Source organism: Zalophus californianus, chromosome 11 (assembly GCF_009762305.2).
Source record: "Zalophus californianus isolate mZalCal1 chromosome 11, mZalCal1.pri.v2, whole genome shotgun sequence".
NCBI classification, from domain to species: domain Eukaryota; kingdom Metazoa; phylum Chordata; class Mammalia; order Carnivora; family Otariidae; genus Zalophus; species Zalophus californianus.
In genome coordinates, this window is record NC_045605.1 from 62,681,072 (window position 1) to 62,698,377 (window position 17,306).

The window sequence follows — 17,306 nt, forward strand, 5'->3', positions numbered from 1 at the left end:
AAATGGCAGAAAAGCTGGGCATGATATATTCAATACCTGAGTATAAATTTGCTGAATGTGTTACTCAGAACTCTCAGAATCAATTCAGTTTGGCAGTGGCATCATGTGAATGGAAGAAAAGTAGAAGGTGTTTATGGAGAAATACTTGAAAAATTCAGTGTGGAACAAATGGTTTTATATTTTAATTCAAGTTCTGTCATATACCATGCTTAAGTAGAAAATGAGGTTTGCCTGTGTTACGTTATTGATTTCAAAATCTAAATGTATGTGACTTTTTAGAGTGTTATTTTATTCCAAGCATTCCCACTGAGATTTATTTCAATTTGACTAATATTTATCAAGTGCCATATCAGTCAGGATTCCAGTAAGAAACAGAAAGTAATGTTTGCTGAAATTTTTGAGTAGAATTAAATGTCATGACTAATTCACTGAGGCTGGGCAAGATAATGACAACCAACAAAGGATGCTGAGCCCCATAAGGATTAGCAGTGTAGAAACCCAGTGATGGCTACAGCCTCAGAAGCGGCACCCTTGTTGCAGGAGCTGTAGTTATGGCCAGTCACCCACCCAGGAAAGCAGAAATGAATCCCTTGCCATCTCTGCCTGGTATCATTCAATTTCCTACTGGTGCCTCCTACCGGCTCAATGAAATTGGAAGCCAGAGGCCAACAGAGCCAGAGTGTACAGTCAACAGAATCAATTCCTCCCACCCCCTCAGAGTTGGGGTACACAAAGGGTTAAAGGATAGCAAAGAATAGATAATGGGGGCAAGGGGATAGAGAACAACCACCACAGTTGCCTACTGTGTCGGGGACTGTGGCTGGTATCGTGGACTCAGGATGAATAAGGTTAGTTTCTGCCCTAGAGGAACTCACAATCTAGTGAGGAGTCAAATACAAACTGTCATCTGCGAATCAGAATGAAAAGTTGTTGTAGTTAAGGCCTTGTTCCCGCTTTACTCTCTCAGTGACTACCATTCATCTAGTAGAAGTGTTACAAGCTAAAAATCTAGTACTTGCAGGAACTGAAAACGACTCTATAGAACTTATTATATGTTTATAAACCTATATAGTAAGAAAATCCACAAACTGGTAAGATCTGGATAGGTAAGCATGAATCTATTTCCTAATGTGACCCCTTTCTTCCTCATGTCACTTTGTGCTAATCATCTTTCAGGTCTCTGAGTATGTTGCTATTTATTTCTCTTGCCTCTCAGCCTTTCCTATCTCTGCAACACCTGACCTTCACTCCTGCCCACTATTTTTCATTTAATTCCTTCAAGTGTTAGCCTAAATGCTACCTCTACTGGAACATTTTCCCTTACTTGCATCATCACAGTTCTAACATTGAAGGTAATTGTGACTTTATCTTCCCTACTCATCTCCGAGCTGTTTGAAGGAAGATTCTGTGTTTATTTTTGTTGTTGTTGACCAGTATATTCTCATGGGCTATCACAGTCCAAAGAATAGGAGCACAAAAAATACTGAATGAATGAGTGAATAAATGAAGGAATGAGGTTAAGCAAGATAACTTAGTATATTGTAAGCATTGAGTACATTAAGGTGACTAATATCATCAAAATGGATGTTTCATTTTGAGGATCAGTAAAAAACAAGGTGGAGTTGGTGTAGGTGGGAAAAGATTAGATATTATCGAGGTTCATGAATGCTAGAGTGATTCTAAAGTAATAATAATAAATAGAATGAGTAGGTCCTATTTAATTCAAATTGAGAATTCTTAAGTGGTAAAGTAACATTGTAAGAGCAATATACATATAAGAAAGATTAGTCCACAAATGTTAAATAACATTCAACATTCAGGAGACCAATTTTAGACTCCTACTAAAAGGAATAGGATATAGAGAGGAAAGGTAGCTCTTTCTGATTTCTTTTTCATATTTTAGTTTCTGTTTTTTCTCAATTTCAGTTTCAATTCTGTAGAATTCTCCCTGGTAAATTTCTTTTTCTAATCAGCAGATCCCTCAATGGTATCTAACAATCTCATTTGTCTTAGAAAATTTTGTATTCATTTTTCACCTTATTTATGTGTAGGACATATTTTATAATGATATATTGAGGCTTTCAGCTCGAACATATATTGATGTAATGGTATTCCATTTGTTTGCTGATAATAGTCATATTACAGCATGGGAAGACCATAAGAATTCAAGAGCCCAAAAGACAATTTCTCAAAAGACATATAACAACTACAAAAGTTGCAGTAATACAAATTATTTCATCTCTCATGAAACTATTGATCCCATCCGTAGAATGAGAAATGAGCTCTTATAGTTCTGGAAGGAGGCAACAATTGGAAAAAATTGTGAAATGATCAACAATATTATTAATATCAGTGGTAGTTGGTCATCACTAACCCAATGCAATCATAAACATCATTATCACCACCATCCCTATGACCACCACCACTACCATACCATTATCAATTATCATAACATCTACACATATCTTACTGGCTGGATTGCTTCTTCCTTCCAGGCATCAGTGTTAACTAATGTGCCCCTAGAGCTACTATCACAGACTCTTATATAGATAGAGAATCTAATACAGTGGATTGTGGAACTAGACTCCACAAGTTCAAATAATGGCTTTGATATTTATTAACTATGCAGTGTTGATCAACTTATTTCTCTCCATGTATGTTTCAGTTTCCTGATCCATAAGATCAAGCAAGTAATCATAACTAACTCATAGAGGTGTTATGAGAATAAAAGGTTTATTATATGTAAAGTGCCAATAACACCAACTTATATATGTCAAATATTTATTATTATTACTTTGCATGTCAAAGTAATTTTTAAATATATACAGTGCATATTAAAACTAATTCAAAATTAAAGAAATACATAATGTGTCCTGTTTCTAGTTTTAATTTTTTCTTCTTTTCCCATGCTGTGATTTCTTTAAGAATGTAGATTTATAGAATAACATTAATAAGCAGAACCATGAAGTGTCACAGGAATGACATCCTTGCCAAGACACTGTCTCCTCCTCAAGATAGCAGGGCTTAGCTGAGCAGGAGGCACTGTCCAACCCCCATGGTCTTTTTGATAGCACTTTTTACTTCCTGGTTCCTAAGGCAGTAGATGAACGGATTTAGCATGGGTGTGAGGACTGCATACACAGCTGAGATTAGTTTGTTGGAATTAAATGATGCAATAGCTCTGGGCCGAACATACATAAAAATCATGGCTGTATAATAAATTATGACTATAGTGAGGTGTGATGCACAGGTAGAGAAGGCTTTCTTCCTTCCCTGGGTGGAGGGTATCCTCAGAATGGTGGAGACTATGTAGACATAGGAAAGGACAGTGGTGATGAGTGGGAAGACAAGAATCACAATAGCCAAAGCAAAGTCCACTAGCTCAGCTGTGGACATGTCTTTGCAAGCCAGCATGAGGATTGGTGAAATGTCACAGAAAAAGTGGTTCATGACATTGGAACCACAAAAGGCAACATGTGAAATGAAATAAACCTTGATGACAGAGACCATGAAACCACTCACATAGGAGAAAGCCACCAGCTGTACGCAATAACCTATGGTCATAATGACTGGGTATTGGAGAGGATGGCAGATGGCCACATAGCGGTCATAGGCCATGGCTGCCAGAAGCACACACTCTGTGCAGGCGAGTGAGATAAAGAAGTAGAGTTGAGTCATGCAACCTGTGAAGGAGATGCGCCGTCTCTGCAGAAGGAATCCATCTAGCATCTTGGGGACAGTGACGGAGACATACCAGACCTCCAGAAAGGACAAGCTACTCAGGAAATAGTACATGGGCTTATGGAGGGAGCCAGTGATCCAAACAGTGAACATGATGATAAGATTCTCTACTACCACCAGCAGGTAGACCACAAGGAAAAGGAAGAAGAGCAGGACTTGTAGCCATGGGGCAGTGGGGAAGCCCAACAGGATGAATTCACTGACCAGAGTGATATTTTTCCCCAGCATGACTAAAAGCACTGAGAGGTATTGAAGTCTTATATAACAGCACTACAAATAATGAAGATGATTATGCTACCAGACAAGAGACCAAAAGAAGTTAGCAAATCAGACTTCCCTGCAAATGACTTATAAAATAACTTCTATTAACACAAAGTAATCTTTAAATGTGAAAGCACACATTTCCATCAAAGTGTTTTGTTGTTCTTTTTGTGTTTGTTTTTTATGAGTCTCCCAGAATCAAAATGCACTCCCAGAAACCAATATTGAACTGTATGTTAACTACCTAAAATTTAAATTAAAAAAAATGCACTCCCACCCTTAATTCTCACTCCCCTGATTAAATATCTGAATGTCACTACCCATGTCATTCCCAGGTCCTTTGTCAATAAACATAGATAGTCTCTCCCTTGTTGGTTCCAGATCTCTGTTTAATTAGGAACTTACTGCATGAAGATTTCTTTCCTCCCTAAAGGAAATATGAGGGATAACCTCATGTCAGAGAAAGTTTCAGAGTTTAATATTTGGGTGACCCATTGGCTGTTGTCCTTTGATCAGTGCAGTTTCTTCAGACTTTATTTGTGGAAATAAGAGATAGTAATTCTTGGAAAGTTCCTTAGTGACTCTCCAGTTGCTTTCAGATAAAAATGGAAATGTGTTTGATATCACACATAGGAGGCACTTCATATATTGATCCAGCCATGTATTTCTTCTGCCTCATCACTCATGACCCTCTAAATGGTTTCCATGATCCAGACATACTCAACTAGTTTTTGCTCCCCAAACACACTAATCACCCTCACGCTTTGCTTACACTCTTCCCTCTTCTTATTGTGCCCATCCCCCAATCTTTATTGGCTGATTCAAGATTCAAGATTCCACTTAGGAGACATCTCACCAAATCTCAGTCAAGTGCCTCAAAAACATTTGCTCCCAGTGCACAACCCCTTCACATGTTGAAATTTCTCTCCATTACACTGCAATTTTCTAAAACTCAGGGAGATGTTGGTAAAAGGGTATAAATTTCCAGTTATAAAATGAGTAAGCTCTGGGGATCTGATGTGCAGCAAGGTGACTATAGTTAACAATACTGTATCATGTACTTGAAAGTTACTGAGAGTATATCTTAAGTATATGTTGTGTTCTCACCATACACAAAAAGTGATAATTATGTGATGTGATGGAGATACCACTTAACCTTATTGTGATAATAACTTCACAACATATACATGTATCAAATCCTCACACTGTACACCTTAAACTTGCCCTTATATCTCAATAAAACTGGGGGGGGAAAGACTGCCTTCATGACTGTGAACCCAATGCCTAGGATAGTGATTAGAAAATACATGAATATTAAATGAATATGGATTAACAAGTGAATTAATGAATCCCTTGGAGCTTTGTGATCCACAGGAAATAGATCAGTGGCAGAGGAATGTGAATTCAGGGTACTTTGCTGGCAGACGGCATCTATCTATCAGGCTGCAGATCTTAAGCATAGCCTCAGCTTGCATATCCAGGGTATTGTCACAGCAAACATACCCACAGGGTCTGAAAACAGTGGATTTAATCCCTGGTCTCAGGTTACTTGGTAGGTTGGATCTGAAAATATCATCCAGTGTCTCAGGTCTCCTAGAGGAGTAAGGAGAAAGGAGGCAGGAAGGCATGTGAATATAGTGTAAGGATAGGCAAGTCTTATCATGCTGGAAGAAAGCATATTTGTGAGGTAGCCCAACTATTTTAACCCGTGGTCCACAGGGTATCTTTTGAAAACACATGAATGAATGTGTCTCTCTGTTAAATATCACACTCATCCATAAAGATCCATAAAGACTGAGGTCAGGTCCTGCCTTTAGAACATTGCTCACTCCTGTCAAACAGTTTGTCCATCATACTCTTCACTTGACACGCAGAGGGTGGGAGGCTGATCAGGGACTCATTGGACTAGAGATCTTCTGGCCATGGCTCATAGCAAGAGACAGAAGAATGAAGCACTGAAATATATATTACTGACCCACTACCTCCTTTCCATAGCAGCATCTAACAGGAGAGCTCAGCCCTGCTTGCTGGGTGGAAAGGGATTGTACCTTACCTCCAGGCCTCCAACCAACACCTTCACCCTGAAGTAGTTCATTAGTAAGCCATTTCTGGCCTAGTTTTTCTGTGCCTTTCACCTAATAATTTTCCTTTGGAAAAGCAACTGGTTCTGGGAGCAGAAGATAGTGAGCTTTCCCATGTTCTTGTCTCAGTGGGAAGAATGTAGAAACTTTCCTTCAGGGCATGTATAACACTCCACATTCTCACCATCAGCCACACAATTTCCCACACATTTACCTTTGTCTAATAGTTAAGAGCAATGACTTTAGAGTCAGAACAAGGCTATTAGGTGTGTCATCCTGAATAGAATACTCAACAATTATGGACTTAAAGATCCATTGCTGTGAAATAGAATGTTAATAATGCCTACCTTACTGGTTTGCTGTGAAAATAAATGTGATAATGCACAGAAAGCACTTAACATAGGAATTGGTCCATGGTTTTTCTCTGTAAGTGTTAACTATTACTATATTATGTCACATTAGACTCACACATGCTACTCACGCACATGTGGTCATATAAACACACAGACATTCATTTTCTCTCTCTTTTACCCATCTTTTTTCTGTTATATTCTGGGGGAATGAGGGAAGCCAAATTTCCTGAAAGGACTATAGCATCTTTGAAGAGCTCTGGGTTACAAATCACTCATGCCTCTTTCTTATCCTCTCTCTAGAATATTGCTTTCATATATTCAAGCATACCCCTGCTACTTCATATTTTCCTCCACTTTTTGGCCATGGATGTACCTCTCAGCAGATTTTATTTTGTATCATAGAGAAATGAAGAATTCTATCTTACTATTTTCTTTGTTTTCAGAACTGAAAGCACTAAGCTCTGGGGTCTCTTTTATGGTATCTGAGGAAAGAAATCCTTTCGTTGTACTATAGAACCTTTTTTCCAATCTTGTATGTGCTTATTTCCAAGAGACAACATGGACACCAACAGACTTCTTCTAGAATAAGAAACATATCTTTTGGGCCTGGTTCAACACCCAAAAGATCCCACAGCTGACCACATTTCCCCAACCTTGGGTAAAGAAGTAGTGATTCTTCATTTTCCCATTCATTCTCCACAATACCCTTTCTTCTGTCCAATCATGGTACTTGTAGCCACTTCCCCCAAGTCCCTCTTCATCTTCCTTGGAGCTTTTTTGAATCAAGATATCAGATCAACCAATCTCACCTGAAACTTTCAACCACTCACCATGGTCCACCTGCCCTCTCTTCAAGAGTGGAAAATTTTGCAGACATTTGCAACTAAACATGGAAACGCAGACTGGCTTGCATATTTTTATACTTCACCTGGAGTTCCACATCTGGTCTCTGCTTAGACTGCTTGATAGGTATTACAGCATTAAGACGAGTCTGGAGCTGAGGCAGGAGAATATATTTAACACTCACCTACGGCTTGCCCATGTGTTCTTCCCAGGAGGCTCACTGACAGTCTCTCCTGGCTCTAGGGAAACTCTGTCTGTGCTGCTAAGACTATGTCCAGAGGATTTTGACAGGGAGGCTGAATCTCCATTTATCTACTAGTTCCTGTTTATACCCGGACCAAGTTTATTTATATCTGTGGGTGGGATGTGGCCCTTTTCTCTTACTACTGTATGCAATTTAATGCAACACTAAGTTACTCAAAACCAGGATAAGAAACCTAACTGGGTTAATAAGGTAACTAATACATTCATTTGCTTATTCACAAAATCACAACCAGCTTTTATTGAGCTTTTATTATGTGTAGGGTGCTGTGCTATATGTTATTTGGAATAAAAATATATAAGTCATGGTTTCTGCCCTTTAGGAACTTGTAGTATTCTAAGTAAAATAATAAATACACACTATAATGAGCATAGATTGTGACATGTACCAAAAGAGAGGTACACCATGCTCTAGGAACTCCAGTGAGGGAGTAACTTAGGAATTTAGAAAAGGATTCAAGAAGTGTCATTCTAGACTCATACAGGAAGATAGTGTGGAAGTAGTGTGATGGGAAATAATTTAGGTTCAGCAGTCAGAAGATCTGGTTCCTAATCTAGGTTCTATCATTTTCAAGACCTTTGACTTTATAAAACTGTTTTTATTTCTCAGTTTATTCACCCATAAAATGGGATAACAATAATTCACTTGTTAACATGATATCATTAATGTTAATTTCAAAAGTAATATGTATATGAAAGCAATTTTTTAAAAAGATTTTATTTATTTATTGGACAGAGAGAGAGTACAAGCAGGGGGAGTGGCAGGCAGTGGGAGAGGGAGAAGCAGGCTTCCTGCTGAGCGGGGAGCCTGATGCGGGGCTTGATCCCAGGACCCTGGGATCATGACCTGAGCTGAAGGCAAACGTTTAACCAACTGAGCCACCCAGGCACCTCTATGAGAGTGATTCTAAAACAGCTTTGTGATAACTACACAAATGTAAAATATTACCTGCATTGGAATGTGAACCACAGCCATGAGTGGATCAGAAGAAATGAGGTGAGAGGGCTTTCAGTGTAGAGAGATTAGCACAGGAAAGAATATAGTGAGAAGTGAGACAATGTAATAATGAGGCCCCTGCAGTGTCTAGTGGTCACACCCCCCCCAAACTTGGACTCCAGGAAGTATTCAGTCATTTGATCAATGTCTGTGAAGCATGCGCTGTGAGCTAAGAGCAGTGTGAAATGACAACTCCTGTCTGTCAAGTTATTCACAGCTAAGTTAGCCCATAGACTCTGCTATTAATTGTTGTCAGTAACCATAAAATTAAGAATCAAGTGCTAGAAGTTTTGTTGTAATGAAGGCCCAGGAAATATACTTGTGTCTCTATGAGTAACCAAAGGTGGAGTAAGGGAGTGAAGCAGGGGCTTAAAAAATGAGAAATTCTAGAGAAACTTTAGATCCTAGAAGGTATTTAAAAGTCTATGTGTGACTAATTGGAATTTTATGGAGAAGGAGGGATCTAGCTCTTCCCCCACCCTCCCGTATTCTTTGTCTAAAAGCATGTGGTGAGTTGGCACTAATTCTGGGAAGGCTGGGACCACTGGGTCTTCATGAAACGAGACTATGGAACATGAAAATCAGGGAGGGTAATTATCCCCTGAGGAATGACTCTAAGAGAAAATGAAAACACTTATAAGCCTTCTCTTCTCTGCAGGCATGAAACTGTCCACTCATGTTTGCCAGCACCAAATGGTGCTGTCTGGAAGAACAGGTACAGTTTTGTTAGGGTTGCTAAATGTAAAGCAAGAACTATTTGTCAAATATACTCCAACTCTCTCTTATCAATCAGCAAAATAAAACAGCATCAATATATGAATTTCATGAGACTTAAAAATCCAGTAAAATTTGAAAAAGAGGTTTTCAACGTAGTACATAAAAGCCAAATATTTGCTGTACGTATTGCCATAAGCAAAAAGGGACACCTTACTTTTAGTATTATGAAGTCACTGAACTCAATCAAGGTCTATTAAATTATTTGGTATAAAGAGACCAATAATTTATTTCTCTTTTAAATAAAATTTTTAGGATAATATTAGTTTTACAGAAAAGTTTTAAAGATAGTAAAGAGAGTTCTCACACTCTTCTCCCCCAGTCTCAGTTTCCCCTAATATTGTCACAGTACATTGCCCTGTACACTTTCAAAAGTAAGAAACCAAAACTGGTATATTATTGTTAACTAAACTCCAGGTTTTATTCAGATTTTACCAGTTTTTCCTTATCCTTTTTATGTCACAGGATCCACTCTAAGATATCACATTCCATTTAATATTGTCTCTTAAGTCCCCTCTGATAGTTTCTCAGTCTTTACTTATACTTATAAGGGTTTTTTAAGCAAAATAGGGTTTTCAGTGATATAGAAGAACTGTTATTTCAAAATTTGAACTGTTATTTCAAAATGCTCTTTTCCAGAAAGGTTTTTGAATATTTTCTGACTTTGTTCAATGTGAAATGTTAGCAAATTATAAAGGCATTTGATTATAAAGTTCAAGTAAAAAAAAATCACAATCTAAAGTTCATCTGTACAAGGTTGTACTGGGCAAGAAATTAAAATAAAGACCCAAAGTGGGGGGGGGGGAGACCAAAAGGAAAACAGACCATATTGTGAAGGAACTTGAAAGGCAGACTAAGAAGCTTGAAGTTTATAAAAGTTGATGGGAACCAGTAGATATTTTTGAGCATGGAAACCCTCTATGTTGATCCTCACTTATTCTGTAGGTGTGAGTTACCCCTGGCCACTCTGAGTATCTCTCCTACCTGAAACACCCAGTCTGGATCGGTACTCTTATCTCTTGTAATGATGAAGGAGACTGGAGACATCCCCAGACACTGCTCTGGCAAAAGAGAATTATAAAAGAGTCACAGTATCTACGCAATATATATATTTTTTATTATTATGTTTAGTTAGCCAGTGTATAGTACATCATTAGTTTCTGATGTAATGTTCAGTGATTCATTAGTTACATATAACACCCAGTGCATATCACAACACGTGCCCTCCTTAATACCCATCACCCTGTGCAATATTTTTAAAGAATGGCAGACTATAAAGACAGTCTGAAACAAACAAGATCAAATGTAACAGGTATAAGATAAAGTCTTCTGTGTAGGTTGGGGGCAGAATTAATTAATCAATGGAGGATGAGTGACACTGCCTCTAACAATTAATAGTTTACTTGAAAAATCTTAGGTTTTGTTACATCAAATTCAATATGACCTATTAGGATCACCACACAACTATGAAAATGCAGTCCAAGTCAAGAGAAGTTTTGATCTTGCTGTAATTCACATGGACTCAAGCATCTTTTCATTCATTGTTACAGAAAAATGAATATATGCAGGAAACTGTGCTAAACACTTTTCCTATACCTGAAATAATTGGTTTTAAATTTTGAATTCAGAATTAGAGGTGTTTTTTAAAACTCAAAAAAAATAATGCATCTTACTATAAAAAGCTTGGAAAATAAAGAAGAGCACAATGAAGGAAATCAATGTCATGTTTTTACTTCCTACTAACTGGAGTTAGCCTATAAGGAGGTTCATATAATAACTACAACAATGGTGCCTAGAGGATGACACTCCAATCCCAGACTGTAACCCCATTCCAGAAATGTATTCTGTGGAGATAGTTGAGAGATGCGTTTTTGATGAACTTTTATCTAGTCATTATAAATATACATTATAATATAAACTGTAATAACATAATAAACTATAAAACATAAATTATAAAAATACTTATAAGGTTATGTAATTCTTTTGGCACAAAAAGATATGAATATTAAGATTTTATTTATTTATTTGAGAGAGAGAATGAGATAGAGAGCATGAGAGGGGGGAGGGTCAGAGGGAGAAGCAGACTCCCCGCTGAGCAGGGAGCCCGATATGGGACTCGATTCCGGGACTCCAGGATCATGACCTGAGCCGAAGGCAGTCGCTTAACCAACTGAGCCACTCAGGTGCCCCAAGATATGAATATTATATTAGAATTTTAATAGGTAGCAACTAGCAAATAATGCTTGATTTCCTTGCTTAGTAGCCTTTCATACTTTATTAAGCAACAGAAAACTATGGGAAGACAGGCTGCAACAACAAAAGTTTCCCACATCTGGAGAGAGAAGCTTAATGTCGGGTGTTGCCCTCAGGGTTCTGGGTCTTGGGTAATTGTAGAGAGCTAAATTTCTAAAAATCATACTGAGGTACCCTGTCACCATTTCTCTGTCCAGATGAATACAGTTGTGTGTTTTATTGGGTAAGAAATGCTTATTTAAATAAATATGTTGGTAACAATACCTTTGCCACAGATTTCAGTTTATAAGAGTAAGGTCTACGTTGCATAGTTACAGCTAACATTTCAGTTAATTTCCTTCTAGTCTAATTTAAACAAATAAATAAGACTGATATTTTTTCTTTTTTTGAGATGGTCAGATTTTAGATATGTTTTTGCAGGTAAAACCAGCATCTGCTTCAGTGATATAACATCCGTGCTATCTCACAATATTCTTTGCTCAGAAAAGCCTATGCTTTGGGGTGCCTTGGTGGCTCAGTTGGTTATGTGTACAACTCTTGATCTAAGCTCAGGTCATGACCTCAGGGTCATGAGTTCAAGCCAGGAGACACTGGGTGTGGAGCCTACTTAAAAAGAATTTTTTTTGAAAGCCTATGCTTGGTTTTATGCTGGGCTGTCATAAGCTTTTTTTTTTTTTAAGATTTTATTTATTTATTTGACAGAGAGAACACAAGCACAGGGAGCAGCAGGGAGAGGGAGAAGCAGGCTCCCTGCTAAGCAGGGAGCCTGATGCAGGGCTGGATCCCAGGACCCTGGGATCATGACCTGAGCCGAAGGCAGATGCTTAAAGGACTGAGCCACCCAGGTGCCCCTGTCATTAGCTTTTTAAAATTAATTTTATTTATTTTTTATTTTTTTATTTTTTAAAGATTTTATTTATTTATTTGAGAGAGAGCTAACTAGAGAGAGAGAGAGAGAGAGAGAGAGAGAGCACAAGCAGGGGGAGGGGCAGAAGGAGAAGCAGACTCCCCACTGAGCAGGGAGCCCAAGGCAGGGCTCTATCCCAGGACCCTGAGATCATGACCTGAGTTGAAGGCAGATGCTTAACTGACTGAGCCACCCAGGCGCTCCTTAAATTAATTTTTAAAACTTGAGTACAGGTGACATACAATGGTACATTAGTTTCAGATGTACGACACAGTAATTCGACTTCTCTATATGTTGTGCTACATTCACAAGTGTAGCTACCATCAGTCTCACTACATTACTCTTATAATATCATCAACTGTATTCCTTATGCTGTGTTTCTTATTCCCATGACTTATTCATTCCATAACTGAAAGCCTGTATCTCCCACTCCTCTTCACCCTTTTGTCCATCCTATACCTTCTTCCCCTTTGGCAACCATCAATTTGTTCTCTGTACTTATAGGTCTAATTCTGCTTTTTGTTTGTTTATTCATTTGGTTTTTTAGATTCCACTTATGAGTGAAATCATATGGTATTTTTCTTCCTTAATCTGACTTATTTCACTTAGTGTAATGCTCTCTAGGTCCATCTATATTGTTGCAAATGGTACATCTCATCCTTCTCTACAGCTGAATAATATTTCAGTGTGTGTGTGTGTGTGTGTCTATAAATCTATATCACATCTTCCTTATCCATTTGTAAGCCTGATACTTTTGATGTTGTTACATAACCTAATATTTGCATTTATTATGTTAGGAATATTTATTTCTGTCATTAGCTCTGTGTAGATCATGTTATTTTAAGACCTACATAGGATTCCATTTAATATATAAACTATAAGTTTATGGGATAATAATTCCTTAATTATGGAGACAGAAGATTAAATAAACAACTGTACTCAGTCACTAGCTTCATGTGGGTAAATCAGGAAATGAAGCTAGAAATCTCTGTAGTCCAGGAGGTGATATGTTGCCTACACAAAAATTCTGTTTCCTATCTGCTTGCCTGTAATTCATACTAGAATAATCACCTGGGGCCCTGCTACCTCATAGGCTATAATCAGTGGCTTATGGCTAGAAGAGATCTCACCAGAAGTCTTCTAATGCTATCCCATAATGAAGTCTGTGCTTCCTTGAATGGCTTCCTCCTTCTGCTTTCCTTTTCTACACTTTCAGCCTCAGAACTAAAACAAAGAGCAAATGCAGGAAAGGCCATTTAGAGAGATACTAGTTCTGCATTTGTTTGCTTATTTAAATATTGAAGTGCAATCAGTCTTCTGCTCAGTCCTTTCTGCACCGCCAGATTGCATGATACACGAATCTGTTCTATGTAAATTACACTAGAGCAGATGACATGAGAACTTCTAGCATATATTTACAATGTTGTTCAGAAATCCAGCTGCCAGCTTGCAATCCATCCCTCTTCTTTCTCCTGGATTAGTTCCTTGATAGTGCTTTTGAACCCTAGTCCCTAATTTAGGCCATAAGAACTTCTCTGGACTTAAAAGATGTAGATCCCAAGTTTAAGAGCATTTTCTACCTATGTCTGCTAGCTTTCCCATGCTTAGCATCCTGGCCCTGGAATAGGTGCAGAGTATGGCGTAGGGCTCTCTTGACCTCTTGATTGCGCAAGCAGTAAATGATAGGGTTAAGCAATGGTACAATGACAGCATAGAGTACAGAAACCAGCTTGTTGGTGTCAAAAGCTGAGAGTGCCTTTGGCCGGGCATAGATGAAGATACTGGCAGCATAGAAGATGATCACAACAGTGAGGTGAGAGGCACAGGTGGAAAAGGCTTTACGGCGCCCAGCAGCTGAAGGAATGTGCACCAGAGCACCAGTGATGGCCATGTAGGAGGCCCCAGTGACAGAGAGGGGCCCCAGCAGGATAAAAATGGCCAGAACAAAGTCTGTAAGCTCTGCTGTTGACATGTCAGTGCATGAAAGATTGAGCAATGGGGAGACATCACAGAAAAAGTGGTTGATGATGTTAGGTCCACAGTAGGAGAGGTGAGAAATGAGAAAAACCTTGACCATGGAGATGCTAAAACCTCCAGCCCAGGAGCCAGCTGCCAGCTGCACACACAGTCGGCCACTGACAATGACAGTGTAGTGGAGAGGGTGTCCGATGGCCACATAGCGGTCATAGGCCATAACAGCCAGAAGGACACACTCAGTGCAGCCCAGTCCCAGGAAAAAGTAGAGCTGTGTCATGCAGCCCTCAAAGGAGATCAGCTGTCCATGGCTCTGTTTGGAGCCAACAAAGCCAGCTAACATCTTGGGAATAGTGACAGTAACATACCAGATCTCCAAGAAGGACATATTAGCCAGAAAGAAGTACATGGGTTTGTGAAGGGTGGGGTGGTTCCTAATTGCCATAATGATGAGTGTATTTTCAGTTAGCACCAACACATAGGCCAGCAGAGAAAAGGCAAATAAAAGTGCCCGCACTGGTGGAGGAGCTGGGAAGCCCAGCAACACAAACTCTCTTACCCTCCCACTCTGGTTCCTCTGCTCCATGGTGTCAGTGTTGCCCACTGCTCTTCAGGAGAGAGAACAGAGAATCTTCAGGTGCCAACAGCAAGAACCCAGCCTTTCTCTTGGTGGGTTTATATTGACAGAATGCATGTAATGCATGTCATTCATCATTGAACTGAGGCCATCACTTTCTTCTGTAATCTTGAAATGAGCTAAGACAAAAGTGGACAAAAATAAACTGTTTCATATTGGTGATAGGATAAAAATCTGTTATCGCCCTTGGAGAAGCATATACCAATAAAGTGATTACTAGTTGGTCCCTGAAGAATATAGATCAAAACCACAAATAGTAAGAGAGTCTCGGCTGCCCTAAAGTAAGAGTTTGTTTGTGAGCTAGATTGTGACTCTGTTTTGAGGAAATAAGTTACATAGTGGAGGAATAACAATAATGTATAACACAATTAAGTACTTACTATGCATTGATAGTGTGGGCACTGTTTTAAAAAATTTGCAGATATTAATACATTTAATCTTCCGAAGAACGCTGTGAGTTCATACTATTATTAACCCCACTTAACACCTAAGAAAACTGAGGCATAAAGAGATTAAGTAACTTGTTCCAGGTCACACGGATAGTGAGAGATGGAACCAGGAAGTCAGGACCTCAGAGCTTCAAAAATATTCAGGTAACACAAAGAAGGGACTGTAAGATACATCCTGGATTTATATCTAGGGGAGAGAATCTTTAGAGCCCAGCTACAGAAGTGACTCCATACTACAAGAAAGAGGGAACAAAGTAGAACCCAAGAAAGTCACAGCATCTATAGAAAGAGAGTTCTACATAACCTAGCATTTAAGAGGAGGACTTGGGACCCACCTAGAAATTATATTAGGAAGTGGATTCTAGATGGTAGAAGAACTGAGAATTCCATTAGTTCTAAAAGTTGTGCTCCCTTGGAATGAGAGTAGAACACCTTCCTTTAGCATTGTTAAAAATTAAACTGAGGCATATTAAAATTTTTAAGAGTTTATTTGAGCAAAATTGATTTAAAATGGGCAGCACCAAACTGAAAGTGGTAAAGTGTGCTTTACAGACAGAAGCTAGTGGAAGGCTTTTATAGAGCAGACTCAAAAGCAAAGCAAGGGCATTATTTGATTGGCTACAGTTTAAGTGGTTGCCTTACTTGGGAAAGTCTCACTGGCTGTTTGTGATTGGTTATTCTTAAATTTTGTTTTCTTGGTTATGAGCACATTTACAATTGACTCTAGCTTAAGTTTTGGTTTGCTTAAGCAGGCAACCAAGGCATGAGAGCCATCTCAATCTAATGGCTTCCTTTTTAAAAATATTTTAGCAGGAACAAGACCAGTATAAAAGCATACCTGAAGTAGAGGACTCTCTTTGTTTATCTTGGTATTGAAAATAAAATTTGCCCTTTCAAAACTTCAAGCCTCTTCTGAATTTGATGTGAAACAGAAGTGGACATATTCACATGGAAGTTGGTGTGAAGAAAGGGTTACTGTCTCCCTAGTATCTCTCTATGGTCATAGCACTGGAAGGCAGTACGGAGATTAGAAAGGAGAATAGGGGAGAATCAGCTTAACACCAGGGTGCTATTTCCCCTCAGGAGTTTCCTTACTTTTTAGTCTCAGGCCTGTTCTTTTGAGGTTAGTAGGGGCAGAATGTGCTCACATACCAAACTTCAACTTGATAATGATTTTTTCTAGCTTTATTGAGATATAATTGACATATAACATATAAGGTATACTATGTGACAATTTGATACAAGTATATATTGTGAAATGTTTACCGTAATATTTACCTCACACAATTATAATTTTGTTGCTGTTATGATGAGAACACTAAAGCTGTACTCTCATAGCAACCTTCAAGCGAACAATACAGTCTTGTTAATTATAGTCGCCATGCTATACATTAAATCCCCAGAACTTATTCATCTTATAACTGAAATTTTGTACCCATTGACCAACATCTCCCCATTTCCTCCACTCCCCAGCCCCTGGCAACCACCATTATAACTCTATTCTCTGTTTCTTTTTTTTTATTATGTTCAATTAGCCAACATATAATACATCATTAGTTTTTGATGTAGTGTTTGATTCATTAGTTGAGTATAATACCCAGGGCTTTGTTTCTATGAATAGCCAAGATACAGAAACAACCTAAGTGACTATCAATGGATGAATGGATAAAGAAAATGATATATATATGTATATGTATATAATATACATGTATATTGTGTGTATATGTATATATGTACATACTTGTATATAATATACGTGCAAAATGTGATATATA

The 17,306-nt window shown here is 38.4% G+C and overlaps 2 protein-coding genes across 2 annotated transcripts; both read right to left on the reverse strand.

The window, feature by feature from the left end:
- Window positions 1-3,024: 3,024 nt before the first annotated feature.
- Window positions 3,025-3,969, reverse strand: LOC113914987 (olfactory receptor 6-like). The gene has a single exon (XM_027580630.1). It carries the CDS (start codon window positions 3,967-3,969, stop codon window positions 3,025-3,027), a length of 945 nt encoding a protein of 314 aa, XP_027436431.1.
- Window positions 3,970-14,047: 10,078 nt separating this feature from the next.
- LOC113913634 (olfactory receptor 6A2) lies at window positions 14,048-15,031 on the reverse strand. The gene has a single exon (XM_027577896.2). The coding sequence runs from the start codon at window positions 15,029-15,031 to the stop codon at window positions 14,048-14,050; it is 984 nt and encodes a 327-aa protein (XP_027433697.2).
- Between the last annotated feature and the right edge of the window lie 2,275 nt (window positions 15,032-17,306).